Genomic DNA, 21,114 nt, shown 5'->3' on the forward strand with positions numbered 1-21,114 from the left:
AAAACGGTGCACATGGCTCCAGGCTGCTGCGTGGGTCAGGATGTGTTGGGGGCTCCCGTTTGAGTTGAGATGCGGTCTTCAATCCCAGTACAGGTTTCTGCAGCACACACACATCTGCAGCGCTTGGTTTGCACTTCAAATAATGCAACACTGTCCTTCTGGTGAGCTGGGAGGTGCGTGGGAAGGGGGTGGAGGTGCAGTTCGGGGTTAGTGGGTACCACGCTTTTTGCATGCGCTTTCTCTGTCCTTGTACTGTGCTTCTGTGTGCCGTTTCTCTGCCGTTTCCCCCTCGGCCCTGAAAAACAGCTTTTAGAAAGCACCATCCCCATTCTCGGTTATTTGAGCGCAGGCTGTAAAACAGGGAGGTTGCATGAGGCTCTGGTCCGAGCAGATGAATCACAGCTTAGGCTTTTAGTCCACGCTGCCTGTCTCATTTGTCTCAATGCCAGGAGTTTCTCCTCGGCAGCACAGTGGGCTCTTTCTCCCATCTTCTCTCATACCTGTTGAGTCCCAACCCCCCAGCAAATAAGAACACCTCCAAAACAACCTCAGCAGCTTAGAATTCACCCATTTGTACTTCAGTAAAAAATACTTTCCATGCTTCATCATCAATGTGTTTAAGAAATGGGGAAAACTGGAAACGCCTCTAATTTTCCCTCTTCAAAGAAGGTGATACTGAGTGGAGAAGAGGATTCCCCACCTCACCATCCTTTGGGTACCCACATGGGTTTGAGCATCAGGCAGGCTTGCCTGAAACGTAATAATCCATCTACCAAAAAAAATAACGACAACAACGAAAAAGTACAGATTTGCAGCCTTTCTGTGGAGGTTTCCACCCCCCCTTCGCCTCACCATGTTCCTTCGTATATTCACTGCCCACATAATGTTACCCGTGGGATGAGAGTGGGAGGGGGAAGCTTTTTTCTCTTTCATGTGACTGCAGCACAGTTAATAATTGTACCAGACTTCAGGCGCTCACGTGACCAAAGGGATTGATCAGATTCGTAACCAGACAGAAGTTTTTCAGGCACATCTTCGTGCCTCAGCATCCCAGCAGATTCAGAGAAGGAGCCAGATCTGCTTTCTCTGTGATTGCTCATTTGTTATGAGCTGGCTACATATAGCACACAGAGACAAAGGCTGCCCTGGCCTGAAAAGCCCCTAAAGAAAAGCAGTATACTAAATACATCTGTAAAACGGTGTTCAAGTTACAGACTGCATGTGTCTCAGGCACTCTCGCTTGCTTGCTTCATCTTCCCCCCTCCTCCCCCCTTGTGCCTTAAAAAAAGGGTCGGCAAAATGTTTGATAAAATGCATGAAGTGCTAAACTGTTGATATGATTAAAAAAAAAAAAAAAGAGTCCTCGCTCAAGCCTCTGTTTCCAACACTTTAATCTTTTATGGACTGCATACTTGCAGTGGGAGTGGAAGGGGATGTTGCAGGCTCACTTTCAGTGTACTTAGAAATCTTTCCCACAGCATGAAAACTCCCCAGAAAACATGTGAAACAAGGGCCTGGAAACCAGGAAGTTTCTGATGCCTAGCACTCATTGCTCTGAGGGATTTGCTGTGCTCTGGAGGTCATGTAATAATCTTTCTTCTTTGTTGGCTTCTCTAAGACTATTTTACACTCGACTGAGGGGTGCGTGTGTGTTGCTGAGCTTTAGGAGTCCTCGTTTCTGTACCGCATTTTTGCCCCTGGGTCTTTTCTTACTGCACTCCCATGATTAATATGTCTGCTGCTTAAAATGGCTACTGAGCCACCACCAGGTTCTTGCTACTGGTTACCAACTGCTTAGCCCCTGTCATAAACCACCCAGCACAGCTCTGAGTTGGTGGGGTTTTTTTTGCTTAGCAGGTATATTTCTGATCTTGAGGCTGTCCATTAGCCCTATGGATACTGTACACAATGAAGACATAAATCTGCTGTGGTAATGAAGATAGATCCTGATGCTGTGGTCACTGCTACTGCCCATGTACCGCGCTCTGGTTAGATCTGTGTGGTGTGTAGTCTTCTGGGTGTATGGTTTTGGTTTTTTGTTGTGTTTTGTTTTTTTTTTTTCCTTTGTTTTACTCCCCCTTACTGCTTTGCACAGTTTGGAGGGTTTTTTTGAGGAACTGCAGAAGTTGCTAACACAGAAAAGTGGTGACAAAGGTGGGAAGTTTGGCACTTGAGGCTGACGATGCTGGCTAGCTGATAAGGAAGATCCAGTTCCTTGCAGTAAAGAAATTGTGCGTCCAGTTTCAGTCTGTGGTGGACTCAGCTTTTTGTTTTCTGGCATCTCCATGTGCCTGTGTTTGTGCTGGAGTGCGATGGAGCATGAAAGGAGTCGGAGGAGGGAAGGGGCTGCGGCTTGGGTCTGGTTGCCAAAAAAAACCCAAAACAAAACAATGAAAAAACACGAAAAAAACCCAACACCAAAACAAACAAAAACCCAAAAACTCGACCAAAAGGAGGGTTAACCGGAACATACCACGAAACAGGTTAGGCAGGACACCGAAGCCACATACAAACCTTCTTCAGTGCTTTAAGGCATCTTCAGTTCACCCTCCTCCCTCTACCCTTTCTGGTTTTCCCCCTCTCCTCCCTGTTATGAAGCAGTCCTGCGCCGCTGGGGTCTGGACAGGGGGCAGGCGGATGGTTGCAGCACCGGCTCGCCTGCTGCCAGCTGTGCCTTAAGAAATGGAGGGTGCACTTGTCCGTGCCCGTCATCCCATCGCAGAGGCAGCGCTCTGGTATGCGCTGCCCGGGTGCTTTCCTGCCCTCCTGACGGGTTGCCTTGCGAACAGTCCTAGCTGAAAATTCGCGGGGGAGGAAGAGGAGCAAGGAGATGGGGAATGCTGGCGGGTGGAGCTTGGAGGGCTGATCCTCCGCATAGTTAATCATTACTTGCAGCATAACCTGTTCCTGTTTTCTAGAGGTTTCACTGGCACCCGTGGCCAGGAGCAGATGAGGAATATGTGACAAACTGCTTTCCAAGTGAAGCCGTTTGCCTTGCAGCACCGAGCCTAGTGTTTAGTACAAGACATCATTTCTTCTGTAACACGTTTATGCTTAATCGTTCAGTAAACATACCATATATAGTCGGGTTCGTGCTCGCTATAACACCCTGCTGCACGGCGACTATGCTAGTACCACACAGATTCCTTAGCTCCTGGTAACCAGCTGACAAATAGGATGTTGCCGTATGTAACGTAAGTATTCCACACAACTGTGGTTTTTACACTCCTGCTCACAGCGCATAAAGCATGTGTTTCTGATCATGACAGTCTTAAGTATGGCACTTTGAAAAATGAAGAGGATTACACAAAACAAAGTACCTTAATCAAAGGATGGACCAGGTTCCACACGTGCATTTTTGTTGTGGAATAAAGATTCTACTCTTTCTGTAAACATCAGACGAAGCTTGTATTTATGAATCAATGTTGCAGGGACTTTTTAAAAATTCTTTTTTCACTATCACTTCCTAGGTGATGGGTCCCAAGGTAGAGCTATGATTCACTGAGAGCTTTCTCTTTTCATTCTAGCATCTTTTGTAGAATTTATCCCCTTCCTCTTTCTCTGTGCCATGTTTTGTTTACTCTGTGCTAGCAGGGTGCTGAGTGTGGACATGAAGAGCAGTGCTGTGGCTGGATTCACAGCTTTCTTAATGAGCTGTTACATATGATTTGCCTTCAGAATTTTTCTTTTTTTTTTTTTTCTTTTTTTTTTTTTCTTTTTTAACATTGTGAAATGACTTCAGTAACATTCTGACTCTTTCTGTGCTAGCAGAAGTGGTACAGGAAAAGGAGATAAAATCTGCCTACCTAGACCAGAGTGGGGTATTTTTCCCTTTTTGTGCCTTCTTGCCCTGTTCCTTGGTGTGTGAGAAGGCAGCATAGTGGTGTGGACCCCAGATAACCTTGCACAGAGCTTTCTGGCTGTCTGCTCAGTGATGGCTGCTAGCACCTCAGTCCAGCAGTTTAGCGACTGGCAACATCTCCTGTACCGGCGAGACGGTTGCTTAATCACAGAGGGTGCTGCTTAGATGCAGATCCATATAGGTGGATATTCCTCCACTGACTTGCTCCTTCTTTAGGCAGCACTTCCAGAAGGGGAGACTTTGCAGGGGGGAGTGTTTGGGTGTTACATAAATGGACAGGACATGCGTTTCTCTGACTTGTCTCTCATTGGCCTCGTCAGAGTGAATTATGTCTGACTGCTTGGCAGTTAATTGGACCATCCTTCCCATTTCCTAAGCTGATAAGCCCCTCACTGTCTGCCTCAATCAGGCTTCTTTGTTTGAGAAGTTAGTAATGCTGCAGAGGAACAGAATAACTACTTCCCTATGTACTGTAACCAAGTGAGGTGCTGTGATTGATAAGTCTATGAAGATTCACCCTATTTCTTCAGCAAAATCATTTTGCGAGACTCACTTGTACCGTAACACCAGTCGCAGTTGACAGGCACTGAAAAGTAGGTATAGCCTGGTGTATTTAATACATACGTTGTCCCTTATTGAAAGGATTGCATCCGTTTTTAAGTTATCCTGTGAGCAGGATTTATTCTGGCAGGTCCTAGTAGCCATGCGGAGTACCATGGGTGTCTGTAGTTGTCTGTCCATCAGGATCAGGTCTCAAAAATGGCTCTCTTTTACCACAAAGCTTTCAGACTGGGACTGCCTTTCTTGATGTCTGGACGGTGACTGGCTTAAGGTGGGTGTTGCCAGAAGGTGAGTAATAGATGATCATTCATCGTCTCTGCGCTAGGGATGAGTTTGTATGAAAAAGCACTTGGCTTAAAGGCTGCGCTTCAACAAGCTCATCAAAATTAACCATGCAGGAGACAGTAGCATAGCATCCCAAACACCTGATTCTTCCATCTCTTGGTTGGTTTTGTTTTGACATCTGTGGATTTACTACATCTGATTGCTGGAGAAGCATAGGTCCTTTCGTCTCCAGTGATAAATGATATCAGTATTACAGATTGCAAATGGGCTGAGTGATACAGAATTGTATGCACTGAAAGTAAACGCCCTTTTATTAGATTGCTCAATAATTGTTTTAAATGCAAAGGTGCAGTTAGGAACTTAGCAGGTATGTGTCCTTGTGTTTGTACCATTGAGTCTATGATATGAATGCACAGGAAAGGTACAAAAATACCAATTCCTGTGTTAATTGTATCTTGGAAAGTAATTTTATTCTACAGGAGGCTGCGTGTCCTTTGTTGTTAAAACTGTAAATAAATAGAAGTAGAAAACCTAATGCCATAGTGATTTTTTAAAATAGATCCCATTCTGAGTTTGCATATTGATTTAAGCAATTCATTGCATCTGTTTAATCATACAGTTATTTCTAAAACCTTTTGAAAAATAGGATTCATCACAGAAATCTTCCTTTTCCCTCCATCCTTCGACTATTTCTGGCAGCTTTCAGGGCCCTAAGCACACAAATCAAATATTGGAGGATTTGCTCCTTACACAAAAATTGGAAGGACTGGGATTTTTTTGTTCTTAAAAAGCTTCCAGAATGGGGTTTCCCTTGAGCTAGGCATGGAGGATGTAAAGTACTCAAAGAAAATACATCCACCTCGCATTGTGAGCCTACATTTGTAGGTACACTCTGACGCCAGGAAGTGACCACTGGTTTATTTTTTGTTGTGCCTCTGACTTGGTGGTGTTGAGCCCCAGGCTGTCTGTGGCATCGCGGGAGGACGAGGAGGGGACGCGGAGGCTGTTGAGCTCAGGTGGCCGTTGGAGGTGCTCAGCCGTTACTCGTTCGTTACGTCCAAGGGATGTCGGGACTTGGGTGAGCTGAACGTGGGGCCGGTCAGGAGGGTGAGATCTGGTGGAGAAGCGCAGGGGGGCAACCACCAGCGGTGGCCAGGTGGCCGACCCTTCCATACAAGGAGCAGTTGGCAGTCATCAGGCCCCAGCCAGCCGGTGGCCTCTTGTACTGTGACTTCTTTTGTTGCCTCATGTTCAAGGTGATGGGCAGAGAATTTGAGTTTGGGTTTTGAAGTTTCTGGGAGAGCGTTTGTGCTCTGGATCTTGTTTGAACGTTCCCCAAGCTGGTTCAAGACCAGCTAGCAGCCTCTGACTCAAGGGCCTCGCCATCTACAGTGAGGATCAGCGAGCTTCAGTCTTTCTGAGTGAAGGTGATGAGGAAAGTGAGGGAGGAGGTGTCTGTGTCTTAAAAACTGGAAAACGAGCGACTGCTCACTCTGAAGTTCTCAGAAAGATGCTGTGAGTGTAGTTAATGGGAATCTCACTCTGCCTGCGTGGTAGCACGCTGATGTGGCTTATGGGAGAGCAACTCAGTGGGCTGCAGCCGTGGATGGAGAGGAAGCAGGAGGCAGCCTGGCTTCCCTGAAAGAGCCAGGGGAACATCAGGGGTGGTGAAGCTTAGGAAGTGCTTAGCCTCAAAATTAGGGCAGCTTGAAAATGAATTAACTGCTGGGCCCGCAGTGATCTGTGTGTTCATATATGTATAGGACCTAAAGCACAGAAAGGTTTGGGGTGAGTCTGGAAAAGGTCCATGTTAAAGGAATGTAGTTTTTCTGGCTTCCGAGATAGCTTTTTGTGTAGACAGCATGGAAAACGATTACAAAAACAAGTATTGCAAGACACTTAATGAGATGGGAAACTGGCAGTGCTAAGGCTGTGCCTCTTGGACTTGAGCGATTGTGAGAGAATAGCAGTTTTTTTCTGCTTTCTTTTTCCAAGCAAACATTTTCTGACTCGTGAACAACCACGAGTGGAGTTTATCCTGCAGGCTTAAAGTCAGAAACCCCAAAAGTACATCAAAAATCTCTCTCAACTTTCAGATTCAGGGACTCTGACATGCAAATGGACTCGAGGAAAAAAAGATACTTTTAATGTTTGCTGGCAGTTCCACCAGTGTAGTCTGAGACTGTATCTGCTGAGATGTCAAACCGTCCGCTTTCACCGTTTTGAAGTGGGGAGTGACTGGGACTGACCAGACCAGTTTTTAGGGAGCTTAGTCAGCTTTCCTAACTTCCAGGTACACTGAGGGAGTCATCAGGGACAGGAATGGAGAAAGAATGTCAGTAAGTTCCTCTGCATGAAAGAAGCTGGGCTGCCCAGAGGATTTTCAAGTGGAGATCACCAGGCAGCTTTGTTACAGGCCCTCCTCTTGCATGCGGCTCTACCAAGCTCTAACCATTTGTGCTGAAACCCTGCAAGTCAGGTGTTTAGCTTCAGGCCACATTGGTTTTGGTTGAAAGAAAAGTAAGTAATTAAAAGAAAAAAAATAATCTTCAGCCATTTTTAAGAATGCAGCTAAGGGGAAAGTAACTTCAGGTTTTGAATTCCTTTTCACGTCCTCTCTTTTCTTATTGGAAAGAAGAGAAAAACCACAACAAACCTAGAATCCCTAAAAAAGGGGGAGAAAGCCTGACCTGTTCTTCCAGTCCTCAAAGCTGTAATGCAGGGGCATTGAGATTTGGGAAGGGCGAGGCGGGTGGGAGATTGCAGTTACAGCTATTGCTTGAATAAGCCAGGTATTGGTCATCATAGCTGATAATCACCAGCAATGATGATTTCTCCAGTGCCTCCCGTTCTTAATGTCTGTTGCAATACATATCGTAAAAAGGACTGTGCACGACTCATTGAAAGTCCTCGTGTCTCTCCCACGCCAGATCAGAATAAGTCACTTCAGCTCTGTGAATACTGAAATCAGCAACCTGGTCCCACACCTTGAGTTAACAATTTGTCGATCTTGTGTGCCTCTGTTTATTTGTCTGCTCTTCCACTTGCAAAAACACATGCGGAATGCGTGGCCATTTCTCTTGCTCTGTGATGTACAGGTATAGGTGTAGAATCTCTACTTGAGAGGGTTGTCAGTGTAAGATGAAAATGTTGTTCTCGTGAGTGTGCTTTACTTTGTAGACACTTCTGTTCCATATGGAGTAGTAAGTGTAGTTTGAAAGTTGTCTGACAAGATTTGCACTCCTTCCCGAACACCACTAGTCTCCTAAATAAAGGCAAAGGCCCAGAAGTTCAAAAATACCTGTGTATGTGATCTAAACAAACTTTCTGATGCAGGGGCCACGTAGCCCTCCCTTGCAGACCACAGCTTGCACTGGGACCTTTGTAGCTTCTGCTGAAGCTAATGGGTCTGTTCCATAGAATGGGACTATTAGTATCAATTCATTAGCAAGCCTGAGGCCTTGATTCGTAATGAGCCCTTAAGTGTAATTTGCAATAGCCTGCTTACTGTAGTTTGCTAAGCTGCTGTGGGCCCAAGAGGAAAGCAGATTGAGGCTGGAGTAATATTTACCTTCGCTTCCAGTCAGGAGGAGTATCTAGAGCAAAAAGGAATGTGCCACACCTAGGATCTGCGGAGTTGGCTTTTCTGGGAACTTTGGGCACAGGGAACGAAATACCCCGATGCTGTGTACACAGGGCAAAGGCAGCTGCTATCTTTAAAAATATGCATGTGAAAACGGAACTGGAAGTTACTGCAAAGCTGCATTTGCAGGTATCATAGCAAAGAAATTTTTAGAAACCAGACGTAAAAGGTTTTACAAGAGCGGATATCTCAGGATACTCCCTGACATTTCTCATTTGCTCTGCTGAAGTGTTAAAAGAACCCCTGGTTTCTGTAGTTATGGATAGCAGTTAAGAAATTACTTTAGGGTTTTGTTTTGGTTATATACAGGGCATGTGCATAATATGTATTTTAATGTGCATTTTAAAACCCCTTTTTTGGGTGATTGTGGAAGGGCAGACCTTGGAAAGAGTTATTTTAAGTTCTTTGACAAGACACTTGATTTAAGTAATTTATTCATGTTAAGCATCCCAGAGCAATATTGAATAGCTCTATTTCAAGAAACGCTTCAAAATGGAATAAAAAAAATCCTATTTTGTTTGTTTTCCAAGAGAGAAAATAGTCAATTTCAAAATGGTTTAAACAGTTTAGTGATTTGTATTCCATTTCTTGCAAACTTCCCCCTCCCCCCTGAGCCCAGCCACTCTTCCCCTCTGCTCTTGCCCACAGAATTACCATGCAACTAATTTTAGACTTGGGTTTACGCATTTGTTTTAAAAATGCTGCAGTCTTCATCTCTGGTAATCCACCAGGTGGAAGCAGATGTGTAGAATATCTGTACATGTATTTGTAAATCTGAGTTTGAGCAGATGGGGTTCCTGAGAGGGCAGTGTATGTGCAAAAGCAAGGGAACACACACCAGTGTGATATCGTCAGGAAAGCAAAAATTTGCAGTTAACCACTAGCTGGATTCGTTGGTGGTTTTTGTTCATGCGGTGGCCTGGGTGACATTGTATTAGCCAATTCTTCTGATGGATGGTTAGAGATCAGTTGCCTGGCTGTTCTGAATTATCATAGGGAAGAGGCTGTCAGGGAGGGGATGGGGAGAATGAGATAGGAAGTGGTTTCTTAGAGGTGGGTACTCTTCTTGTGCTAACAGAAGTTTGGGTCCATTAGCCACGAGTGTGCTTTTCTAGCCCACGAGAGCTCGTTTGTAGCTTACTGGTGTCTTTTTCCCTTCTGCCTGCCTTCCCGGTAACCACCTGGCACCCCTGCACCTCTCTACTCTTGCAAAATACGGCATCTTTGAAGTTTGCAGGGTGTCCCTTTGCACTGAGTCCTCACAGAGATTTTTATTTGACCACATGGTTGTCTGGAAATATGTTAAAAGTTCTAGTTTGTTTTATTTTGTTTGATTGGGGGATAGGTGGGAGGGCAGGGGGAGTCCACGTGGTGTCAGAGAGGAAGCTTGAGGTAGCCCTAAGTGACCTCCTGAAAGCATCTCTCGGGCCTGCGGATGCTCGTGGTCTGCTAAAGGCAGTCATTTGGAAAGGGGCTGCGTTATCCAGATTTGCGCTACCTGCTACTTTTCATGCAACAGAGGCACTTCGGCTGTTCTGCTGCAGGTTTTTGTTCTGTCCTTCTACAATCTTTGTTGTTGTTTCTCCTTCGACTTGTTGCACTAAAATTCAAGTCACTGCCTGACAAGCTGTGCTCTTAATAATGTAAGCTTTACTTATACAGCAAAGCCTGGACAGTAAGACATGTTGAATATATATTGGCTTTAATAATTTCCTTACTGACTTGTACTCTCTGAGCTTTGCTTAATTCTGAGCATGTTACAGAAACAAATTCCCTAAAAGTAAGCATTCCTTTTCAGCTATACCAGTGAAGATATTAGCATTTTTTAAGTCCAGAGTTGCAAAACTTATTCCTCTACTTGTACTCAGTGCATATTAGGACGAAAATAAAATGGAGGAAGAGCTGAAAGAAACCGTTTGCATCACTTGAGGCCCAGTGGGAGCTGAGGGTCAGGATCACTCTGAGAATTAACCAGTTCACTAGAGAATATGATAATACAAGGAAACTATGGTATTGCAGTAAGGTTTTCATTTTTTTTTTTAATTAGTAGCAGAAACTTTAAAAAGCGAGTGAGAGAAGGCCTGGGAGCAGAAGTGGCCTGAAGGGGAAATCACCAAGATCAGCCTAGAAATGCAGAGAATTGGTGGTTCAGTAGTGCTGCTTTGCTGCATCTTTGTGTGAAACTCCTCTCTGTCTTGTGGAAGGGGGAGAGAGAGATCACAGAGTGGTGAAATCTGTCTTCTCAATGCTGTTTTCGTTAAGTGAAATAGTTCTGGGTTTTACACATTTCTTGCGGATTGAGGATTTTAGACAGGGAATGCCAGGCCTGTGGAAAAGCGACTGTAATCACAAATCTGAAGGTGGCGTGAGGCCTTTCTTGTTGTTTTTAATAAGCCAAAACGTCACAGAAATCTGCCCAGGCAAACTTTTGGTCCTGCTGTGCCCCAGTGCAATAATTATAAGGCAGAAACAGCTGATGGGTCATGTCTCCAGCCCTGCTCAGCGTTATGACTTGCTACCTACATTCCATGTTTAGCTTTGAGCGATCAGATGGTGCAAGCAACGTGAGCTAGCAGCGCCTGAGGACATGCAGCCAGGCAACACGTCCTTTCCCTCTGCAGCTTTGGTTTCTTTTCTCCGCTTCTGTCCCATCCCATCCCCTTAAGGTGATGCATTTTACAATAAATCCTGCTCTCTGTTGGGGGGGTAGATGCTGATGCGAGAGCACGTGTGCCATTCCCACTGTGCTGTAGGTTAAGTCCAAGGGCCCAAGGTTTGTAAATATTGTTTGTGAAGTACCTGAGGGCCCCAGGTGAGCTGCTTGCCCTGCTCACCAGGGGCTCCGGAGCTGTGCTTGGTACATGTGGTGGCACATGGTGGCAGACTGTTTCAGCATTGTTACTCATGTGACTTAATGAAGCATGAGATGTATTGGAGGGGGTAAATTTTGTCTTTGTGCCTGGGGAAAGGGTCATTTTTGAATGTTTACAAACAAACAAAAAAGTTGAAGATTATGCTTAATTCAGCCGTCAGTCTGAGGGAGGCAGGGAAAAGGGGGATATTTTGGACTTGTGTTTGGTTTGTGCTTAGCACTGTGCAAAAGGTACACCCAGTCCTTGATCTAGGAAAAATCAGATAGGTAAGCAGAAAATTACCAACTCATTGCCTGAGACTGTCCTTGCCCTCTTGCTCCCCTCTTCCAGAGATGCCACGGGAGAGATGTGGTGCAGACATTTTAAAAGTGGTAGTTTATTTTGTTGTGAACTTAGTTTCACTGGGTTTAACTGGAGAACCGAGCTTCAGGTAGACTTTTAAATGACAGGAGTGTTCTTTATGGCAGAGGGTTTGCAAGCGAGCTCTGAGCTGGAGTAAAGGGAGTTGGGGGGAGCAGGAGGAGGGAGTCTGGAGATGGAGCTGGCTGTGGGTTTGTTCCACTGCATCTTTTCATCTTTCCCCGGTATTGCAGCACCGTGGGAGTAGAGTTACCGACAACATTCTTGCTCAGGTCTCTCATCCCTCACTCAAATAGAGGGTGTAATTTGACGATGTCTCCACTCCCCTGTGCGAAGGCTGTTGATGAAACTATACGTGTGTGTGTTTTTAAGTGAAAAACAAAAAAAAAAACGAACAATGCAAATCCCAAACCAGATCAGTTCCGTGATCCTGGATCACCATGTGGTTGTTCAAACGCTAGTACTGGCATGAGGCCGGAGGGAGAACGTGTGGCTGGAGCTGTGGGGTGAAGTGAGGACTGGCAGTCTGTCCTTCTGAATGACAGCCGTGGCTTACATCAGGTTAAATCAGTCTGTACGCTGCAGGCTGAGGCAAAGCAGAATGGATTAAAAACAGGTTTTCACTGCTAGCCCTGTGTTTCCTCCTTACTGCACTTCTTCGTCAGCTTGGGGCGGGTACATGTATTTTTGCATCTCAGCTGCCACGGAACGTGAGAGACATCTTCTTATAGGACAGTTCTTGCAAACTTTAGTATTCACTGAAGTTTTCTGTATTTCAGCTGCTGTGACCACAGCTCTCACAAACAGGTTTTGAGTCTGGAATTTATCTCCTCCTTCTCCATCTGTATCGGCTGTTCCCAGCTGCAAACAGGTTAACAGTGGGGCCTGCTGGGCTGCTCGCTGGGTGGCCGCCTGGCGCTGCCTTTGGGCTGATGCAGATCATTTCTATTGGCCAAGGTTATCTCCCTGCTGACCTTGTAGCCAGAACTCAGCCTCTCCGTGGCACGGTAATTATGGAAAGGAGGGATTCTGAAAGAATTTGTGAAGGCTGGAATATCCTCTCTGTTTTTGTACAAGCCGTGTTTTATTTTCATCGCTGCTTCGAACGAGGAAAGAAAGCGCCTTGATGTTAAGTTTGCAAATTTGGAGAAGGTCGCACTTGAAGATTCTTTTCTTCTAAAATCCACTGTGGAGACTCACCAGATTTAGCATCGCAAGAGGCTGCTGTAGCACAGCTCAGCTTAAAAGCCTGCTTTTGCTACTGTGCTTTCTCGTTTGTTTGCTCACTGAGCATTGATAGCTGGCTGTATGTGAGACACAGCATTTGATTTCTTCCTAGCTGTAGCCTTTCATACCAGAACATCTTTTCCCTTGGTTGTAATTGGTTCGCTTTACTAGGCTAAATATGTTTGCATGGTTTTGGGATGAAGAGAGACTTCTGTTAGATGTGTAAGGGAATGAGGCATGGGGACTAATGGGAGGCATGGGGAGAGAGGGAGGAGGTGGGTGGGTTTTCTTTTTTTTTTCTAGAGGCATCAGGCTCCTCCCGTAGCGAGGGAGAGCATAGTACATCGAACCTAAAGACCTTTAAAGTACATGCTGAAATGGATGCTGGGAAGATACAGTACAGTGCTTGGGCACAACTCCAGGGCTCCCAAGGCAAGTAATATTTAAACAAGCTGAACAGCCCCTTTAGGCAAGCAGCAGGAAATCCAGCACTGAGCTTTGTGTTGTTGCATGGTCAGCAGAAGATAAAAGCTCAGGCTATGCAGCTGGGGTTCCCTCCTATCACTGGATGGCAAACTGTTAAGAAAAGATAAAAGGACAGAAAAGAACAGGGGGTCGTCTTACTGAAAAGCATTCCTTCGTATTTTGAGCCGTCGAAGTACTTTGAAATACATTGGGCCTGATGTAAGTCAGAAACAGCGTCATCGGCAGCTCTGGTGTGTGTTGGAGCTTTTACATCAGTTGGCAGGCGAAAGGTGAATTCGTCCCTCTGCTTCACCAGGGATAAATGTTTAACATGGGTAGGACTGTGGTACACAGAGGTGCCTCACTGCGAGCCTCACAGCAGGCTGGAGCTTCCCAGAACTTTTTTAGCAGCGGGGCACGTAATGATGGGGCTGTGGCTGACCGGGGGTTTCATTCTGAAATGCAAGCAGCCTTCAGCCATATATAGCCTCTCCAGGTCCTGCTTTCTGCAGCTGATCCTTGGTCGGGGACTATTTTAACAATGAGGAAGAGAATTTAAATGAATGAGGTTGCTATTTCAAGTCATCTAATCATTATTTACTGTATTCCTCCCCTCCATCCCTCCTCCTTTTTTTCCTGCATCGCAGCAACTGATGTCTTGGGAAAGAAAATGCTTCAGAGCATTTGTTACTAATTTAGCAGCAAGTACGTGCTCAAATTTGGGACTTCTGAGATCTATGTGTGCCATATGTAGGCAAAATGTAATATTTGCTAGTTGCAGTAGAAAGGAACAAACACAAATTTGCTGTTCTCCAGATAGTGTTTCTTTAATCTACTGAGACTAATATTTGTGCAGCCTTTTTGTTTTGGTAAGACAGTTAACTGTCCTCCCCAGGGTGCCTAATTGCTTATCATGAACTAATCAGTCCCCTGGGTATATGAAGGGATGAAACTCTGCCAAGATAGAGCCTGTGACTTCCCCCAGAGGTGTGATAACCCTTCCAATTATCCCACCTTTCAGGAGCTTGCTTACTGCTATTTTAAAGATCTCATTACTTCAGAAATTATCCATATTTAGAGATTTTAGGAAGCTTTAAAGGAGTATATTTGCTGAGGACCCTTTGAACTTGTCAGCTTTCATATTTTTTATGTCAAATCTGTATTGAATAACTTTTCAAACTCAGTGTGAAATACACTGAACATGTTGCTGCTGCCACTTCTGTTGATGAAAGTGCTACCTCCATAGCCTCTGTGGCCTGCTAGACTCTAACAGATGAAGAAAGGGCCAGTTTCTGTCTTCAGCTGTCAGTAAGTAGGGATGGAGAAATCTTCTAGCTTCAGAAACCCCATTTGAAGTTTAGGTGAAGGAACAAGTGGAAAAAATCTGGTGGTGACTCTGCTCTGATTTTTGGTAGAATTATAGTTGCACATTACCATGTGTGAAATGAGTGGGTAGACTAAGAAAAGTTTTTCACCTTACAGTGAAAAATAATTTACTTAGCAAGAGTTTTGCATGCTTCTTCTCTATTTAGTTTCTTGTTTTAACTCATTCAAATACATGCTTGTCTGCTCTACAGGTGAGATGGCTACCGATTTCTTGAATTATTCTCTTCTATCTCTTTATACTGAATGGTTGAGCTCCATAAGGCATATAAAACTTACTACAACACAATAATGTCTGAACTGGAAGTGGAAAATAGCTCGTGCTATTTAGTACCTGAGTGAAAATATGGGTTTTGCTGTTGAAGTTTTCTTTGTCCCTTGCTTTTGCTCTGAATTAACACAATTTTTATATGAAGTTTAGAGGATGGGATCTGACAGTTGGGTAGAAATATGGTTCATTCCTTTAAAGAGTTGTAACCTAATAAAAGAACAATATCAGTATGTTTTGTTTTGTTTTGTTTTCTTTTGTGTCTCTTTTAAAGCACTAGGTCTTGTTCACCTCTGGTTATAGAGTAGGTTCTAGTTGACCTCAGCAAGATTAATGTAAACATATATATTACCGCAGTATGTGCTGGCCTAAAACTCTAAAGCAAGGTGATTTCATTTCTAGAATTAAAAGAAAGTGGCTGTGTGGGTGTATGTATATATATATATGACTGAGAAAATGTTCATGTGGGAACATCACTCCTGAAAGGAAGTACGCATTTCAGTGTCACAGATCTGATTACGATAGTTCAATGTGGCTTCACTGCATGTGCATATATGAACGTGATTAGTCAAGGTTCCACTGGCAAACTCTTGCTGTCCTACTGCAGAAATTGAGGTGGGGGTGAGTGGGTGCACAGGCCATTTGTTTGTCTTTTTTGTTGTTGTTCTTTTTTTCTCTGTGATGAACACGTGCAGCTACTACTTCACTCAGAACTGGGTTGAACCTATCTGTAATTCATACTAGTTTTGGTGTATTATATGTCAATGAGAGTCAGCAGAAGGAAATGAGTTTCCCTTTTCATATGTGAATTGTGGGAAGAATTGTCTGTATCATCTGCTTGATGGCAATGTGTGAAGCACTAGCAGTAGAATTGGTTTTTTGGAAGAGGAGGGTGGTTTTGGACTAGCAGCAGCAGTTTTTGGCTGGAGGAGTAGCAACTTGAAACTTGACTTACTGAAGAAACCTGTTCACAATTTTATCTTCTTTTTTTTTCTTTTTTTTTTTTTTTTTTCCCCAGCGTTCCTGAAATAAACTTCCTGCAATTCTTTGCAGTGTGCAGGTGTCCCGACTCCCCTTTACTCATGGTCGCCTGTGCAGCCCGTCAGGCGACTGAAGGCTGCACCTAAAATTCTGCCAGCAGTGCAAGCGCACCGCAGGGGTCTCGATAGCGGTGCAGTGGACACCTCGTACAGCTGCGGGCTGTAGCATCCCCTCCTCCTAGTCCGAACAGCTGAGTGTTGCGTTCCAGGAGTCTACACGTTTGGAGGACTGCCTGGAATAGAAAAAAGAAAGCTGCAGAGATTGTGAGCTGCTGCTTGATCCGTGTGGCTGTTGTGCCGAGGAGCATCAAAACTTTGCCGGATGGATCCGACAGCTCGTTGCAGAGTAGAGGGTCAGTCTCACTGGTTATTTGCAGTTATTAACCTTAGTGGATTTTATGGTTTGTTTTGTTTTTCTGTTTGCTTTGTTTTTTACATTTTTCCATGCGTGCATAAGCGGATTGTGGCCTTGTAACCAGAATGCTCATGTTCAGGAAACTTAAGGCTGTTCCTACTGAAGGGCTTTGAAGATCAGCAGGCATTTCCTCCAGGGTTTACAGCATTGTTGGAGGAGCCATTCACTGCAGAAGTCTTCAGGCCTATCCAACCGACTTTGGTCATTCCTTACCTCACCAGCACGTGGATTATGCTGTTTGCAGACTGTCTAAGCTCCACGATGACCTCTGTGGATTCCTCATGAGCTTTTACAAGGCCAGGCCTGTGTACTTTGTAAAATCCTTTGGAAATGCCTGCTAGGCTTTTGAAAGTCCCAGAGCAAAAGCTAGACTACAAGGAACTTGGAAGGTCAGCAGCTGGATGTGGTTGTGGATGAAGGGGGATTTGTGTGTGTGTGCGTGTGTGTGTGTGTGTGTGTATACAGTTCTTGTTTTGGAAATATATCTTTTTCAAGTCAGATAGTGCTGTGTCCTTTCTGAGGAGTCATCTTGTACTCATGAAGCTGAGGGACTTTTGAATTCCATCAGAAATTGTTGAATTGGATCCCTGTGCCCCTTTTTTTTCACATGCGTTGCAGTCTATGAAAATTAACAGATGCTGTTTCGTTTTGTCAGTGTGCAGGAAGCACCTCCCACAGGTTAGTTTCACTGTACGTGCTTGAAAATAGAAAGAAAACTCATACTGGAGAATACCATTGACAAGTAGCACTACTGTTTCAAATTTTCCTAGTGGCTTTCCTGTGAGGATCTCAACTTGGAGAGGCTTGCCAGCACCATCTACTGCTGTAGTTGTTTTACCTAACTAAAACATGAAAGAAATGTTCTATTTCAGAATTCAGAGCTTTGCAAACAACCCTGATGGCTACCTGCCCAGCTGGTATAAGCCAGTGGGTGTGCTCACAAGATTGTGGCAACTTGTTCATCAGTGATGGGAGGAGAGATGTTTTTCTCAAGGCTGTCCCTTCACCTGGAGGAAGTGATAAGCCTTAGTTTGGGTAATTTGTGGCACTCTGGCATCTATTGCAAATAAATATCTAGAATAACCCCGGGTAAAATTAAGCAGCTGGCTTGTATCTCTTACCTCTGGTTCAGAACAACAGGAGAATGGCAAGTGATGGTTATCTGTGCTTAACATCACATGGAGATGGTATAGATGGTGTATATCTGTTCCTGATCCTTAGGAGATTGTATGAGATGGTTGACTTGAGACCTGTTTGTGCGTCATACAGTACAGGGCAGGGAGGTGGCTTTGGCTAGTGGGTTTGCTCAGGGTCTGCCTGCTTTGGAAAGATGAGCCAGGAAGGAGTGCTGCAGGTTATCTTGCTCATGAAAAAGTTGTGTAGCCACTTTGGATATCGCAGTTGGAGACGGACATTACAAATGTCTCCTAGGGTGGATGGCAGAATGGGGGGCTGTACAGCGCACTTCTGAATCCCTTTGCTCCATCACATCTCTCCTCCCTTTGGCATGTGGTTCCTCTCTTGAAATGTCAAGCTGACACTCTCTATTAAAAAAAAAAAAATTCTATTTTGGGGAATATGTTTGTTTCTGAATGTCTTAAATTGTCTTGATTATAGATTATTTTTTTTGTTGTAGTTTGGAGAGTGTGATAGCGGGAATAGTTTCTGTGCTGACCAGAAACAGAAGACAGGAAGATAATGATGTTAACAAGGTGGGGGAGAAAAGGAGGTGTTTGTTTAGAGAAAGCCCAGTCACCAAAGCCTGTGGAGCAGGGGAACCCTGCTGATAACACAGATGAAATAGTCTGCCTCTTTCCTAATGTTAGAGGAGTGGAGCTTTGTAATAAATGGCTGCCATGTGGCAGCTGTCTCCCAGCTTCGTGAGCCTGGCAGTAGTTAATCCTGTCAGCAAGTCATGCTCCCTGGAAAAGAGCAGCAAGAAGAGCTGCAAACTCTTGAATCATTCTCTCTGCAAAATATTGGCATGTTGAATTTCTTTCTGCTTAAAACGAGTTCAGTAATTCGGTGGAGGTTCTCATCTTTAAGTAGCATTAGAGTGCAGCTGTGTTGGCTTTTAAATGAAGCGCTAGAAACACACTGAGATTATGTGATTTTTTTCCTGCTTTAGAAAAGAAAAAGCCATTTTAGTTTTGGAAGGTATATGTTCCAGGGTACAAAATGTGCTGTGTAACGAAGGGATGCTCTGTGTTACTATCCCTGTTATGAAATTACAGGTTGAGCATCTGAGGTCATGATTATCCTTAAAGGCTTGAGGCTTTAAAATTAATCTGTTGACTTTAATTTGCTTTTTGTATTTTGCTGAGCATGTAATTTTCTGTCTTTTCTCCACAACCCGGAAATATTGAACTTTAACTGAAAAAAAAAAAAGTAAATGTGATGTAAAATAATCAGATTTTTACAGGGCTCATGATAAAATTGTGATGGTTGACAAAAATGCTACCACCAGGAAATGAGTTTTAATGCCCGTAATTTCTACTCTTTATTTTCTTATGTCGTGCATCATTTTACTGCGTTATCTTGTGAGGCATAAAGTGCTTTGGTGTGCTACCTGGTACAGCACTTCAAGCAGAGAGTGCACTGGCATCTCCTGCAAAGACAGCAAGGTCAGGCTGCAAAGGATGCATTGGGGTTTCTGTGGTAAGCGAATCGATGCTGTCCCCCTTGGGTTTGCCTGTGCGAGGAACTTTGCTAGCATGTGGATGCAGTTAGACTGGTGAAATGCCACGTGGGACATAGCTGCTCCGAAAGGAAAGAATCTTTTCCTGGTTTAGCTTGCCCTGTTTCCAGAACGGTTTTTGTAACATTGCCCATGTATTCAGGCTCTGTGTGAAGCTCTCTTTAACTCTGTTCTGGAGAAGAGTGTCGGAACCAGAGCACTGCACAAGAAGCAGGGCACTAGCACAGGGATTTTCTGCATCTTCCTCAGCGTGATTCATCCTGCCCCTCTCTAATCCCTGCCAAACCCATCCCGCTGCGCACGCACAGCTCTGGCTGTGTGTGAAGAGCAAGCATGCGGGGATGAAACGTTTGCTTGTTTCTCCCTCTAGAGATTTGCTTTAAAACTTTGCCTCAAGTCCCGGGTCCAAAGCTGCCTTTGGCTGAGCTGCTAGTTGTCAGAGTGAGGGACGGGGACAGGAACAGGGATGGGGACAGGCCCTCCCTCCTCCCTCCCTCCCCCCTCCCTCCCCAACAGCTGCAGGCACCAATTGCCAGTGAGCAGCCCGGCCGCATGGTTTCGTGGCTTTTCTTCGTCTGGTTATTACTGTTCCTTCTTGTTTCTGTGATACCATACGGAGGAACAACTGGACTGATTGTCTCCTCTCGGGGTGGGTGCCTGGGCATCTGCACGGCCAGTTGGCATGGCACAGGAGCCCCTGCTTTTTCGCTGACACCAGGGGCTATTGATGGCAGGCTGGGGCTGTGCTGCTGCCGCACAGATGCTTGCTCTTGGCCCACCTTAAAAGGACAAGATATCCCGTGGTTTAGACTGGCCATATATTGTCAGGGATGTCAGCATCTCCGTCACAGCTACCCAGCCAAGCCCAGCGTCCCGCTTCGCCCATCCCGCGTCCCTGCAGCCTCTCCTTGGTTGGAGCCGAGGGGCGTTGCAATTCGGGCTGTTGGGAGGGGAGGTCGCTTTTCTTCTCTGTTACTCAGAAATGTTTTCCATCTGGCTCTCCCAAGTGCAATCTGTCTAGCTCACCCCTCAGGCTCTTGGAGAAGTATCCTATTCCCTCCGCACAGTGCTTGCTTAACCATGTAGGTGATGGGACTTCAGCCTATAGCTTTACTCCACTCTGGGCTTTAAGTTAATTGGATTTGGCAAGGCAAAACAAAAATACAAACAAACAAACAAAAACAAGCACCCCAAAAACCAGCCACAGACCTATGTTTTAGATTGTTTGTTCATTTTGCATCCTTTGTCCCCTCTCGCTTGTCTGAGGTGGCAGCAGCAGCAGATGAGGTTTTGTGTCCCGAGGTCCTGTGGCCCCAGGGTGGCAGGGGCTCCCCTCGGGCAGGTGCGCCCCCCATTCCTCGGCCTCTTTGGCAGGAGTCACGTATGATGGGAGTGCCCACTGGTCCTCACTTGGGCTTCCCTCTGCCCCTCCACTCTCTTGCCCTGTCCTCAGCTCCTTCGGAGGCTGTGTGGGAGGCCACTGTTGTGGCAGACAGCATGACACCGCTCTCCTGATGTGTTCTCTCCTTTGTGAGACACCTCCATCCCAGCCTTCAGGATCTATTCCTTCCGGTTCCTGGCCCTGCTCTGGGCTCCCACCCTCCCCCATGCTGCATCCCAAGACTGTCCCCTTGCCCCGTGGGACAATGAGCCAGCCCTGGCCCCAAGAAGAGCTGCAGTGGCCGGACCAGGGAAGGCTGATCAGTGTTGGGAGAGACCCTGGGCTGTGTCCCAAGGAGCGCCGCCCTGCTGTGGCCGGTGCCAGCCCGGGAGGGACGCAAAGGGACTTTCTCGGGTCGCCACTTCATCTAAGGCAAATAAACTGGAGTCAAAGCCAAGAAACACATCGACTTCCTGGAACTCTGCGAGCCGTCCGCACAGCTGTCCCCACTCCCCGAACACATGCAAAGCAGATCTTGTAAGGACAGACAGTATTGCTTTTGTGTCCCTCCTCAGCCCGCAGGGAGAGCACAGGGGAGGGGATGTGCCGGGTAAGACCCAAGGCCTGTCTTGTGTTCCCCCTGTGTCACTGCA

The 21,114-nt window shown here is 45.5% G+C and overlaps 1 protein-coding gene across 9 annotated transcripts in view; it reads left to right on the plus strand.

Moving 5' to 3' along the window:
* Nucleotides 1–21,114, plus strand: part of RREB1 (ras responsive element binding protein 1) — a 126,706-nt gene that overhangs the window by 30,970 nt on the left and 74,622 nt on the right. For 3 of the 9 annotated variants that reach the window (XM_082045614.1, XM_082045612.1, XM_082045613.1), the window contains exon 2: nucleotides 15,946–16,320. The exons of 5 other annotated variants lie outside the window; for them this stretch is intronic. Coding sequence is in view for 2 of the 4 variants with exons in the window: in XM_082045612.1 (XP_081901738.1) it covers nucleotides 16,290–16,320 (31 nt within the window). In the remaining 2 variants the exon portion in view is untranslated. Of the gene's footprint in view, nucleotides 1–15,945; nucleotides 16,321–16,696; nucleotides 16,772–21,114 lie in introns of those variants that run through there. One more of the 9 variants, XM_082045615.1, reaches the window with a different exon arrangement.

This window comes from Streptopelia decaocto, assembly GCF_964273445.1.
Source record: "Streptopelia decaocto genome assembly, chromosome: 2".
NCBI lineage: Eukaryota > Metazoa > Chordata > Aves > Columbiformes > Columbidae > Streptopelia > Streptopelia decaocto.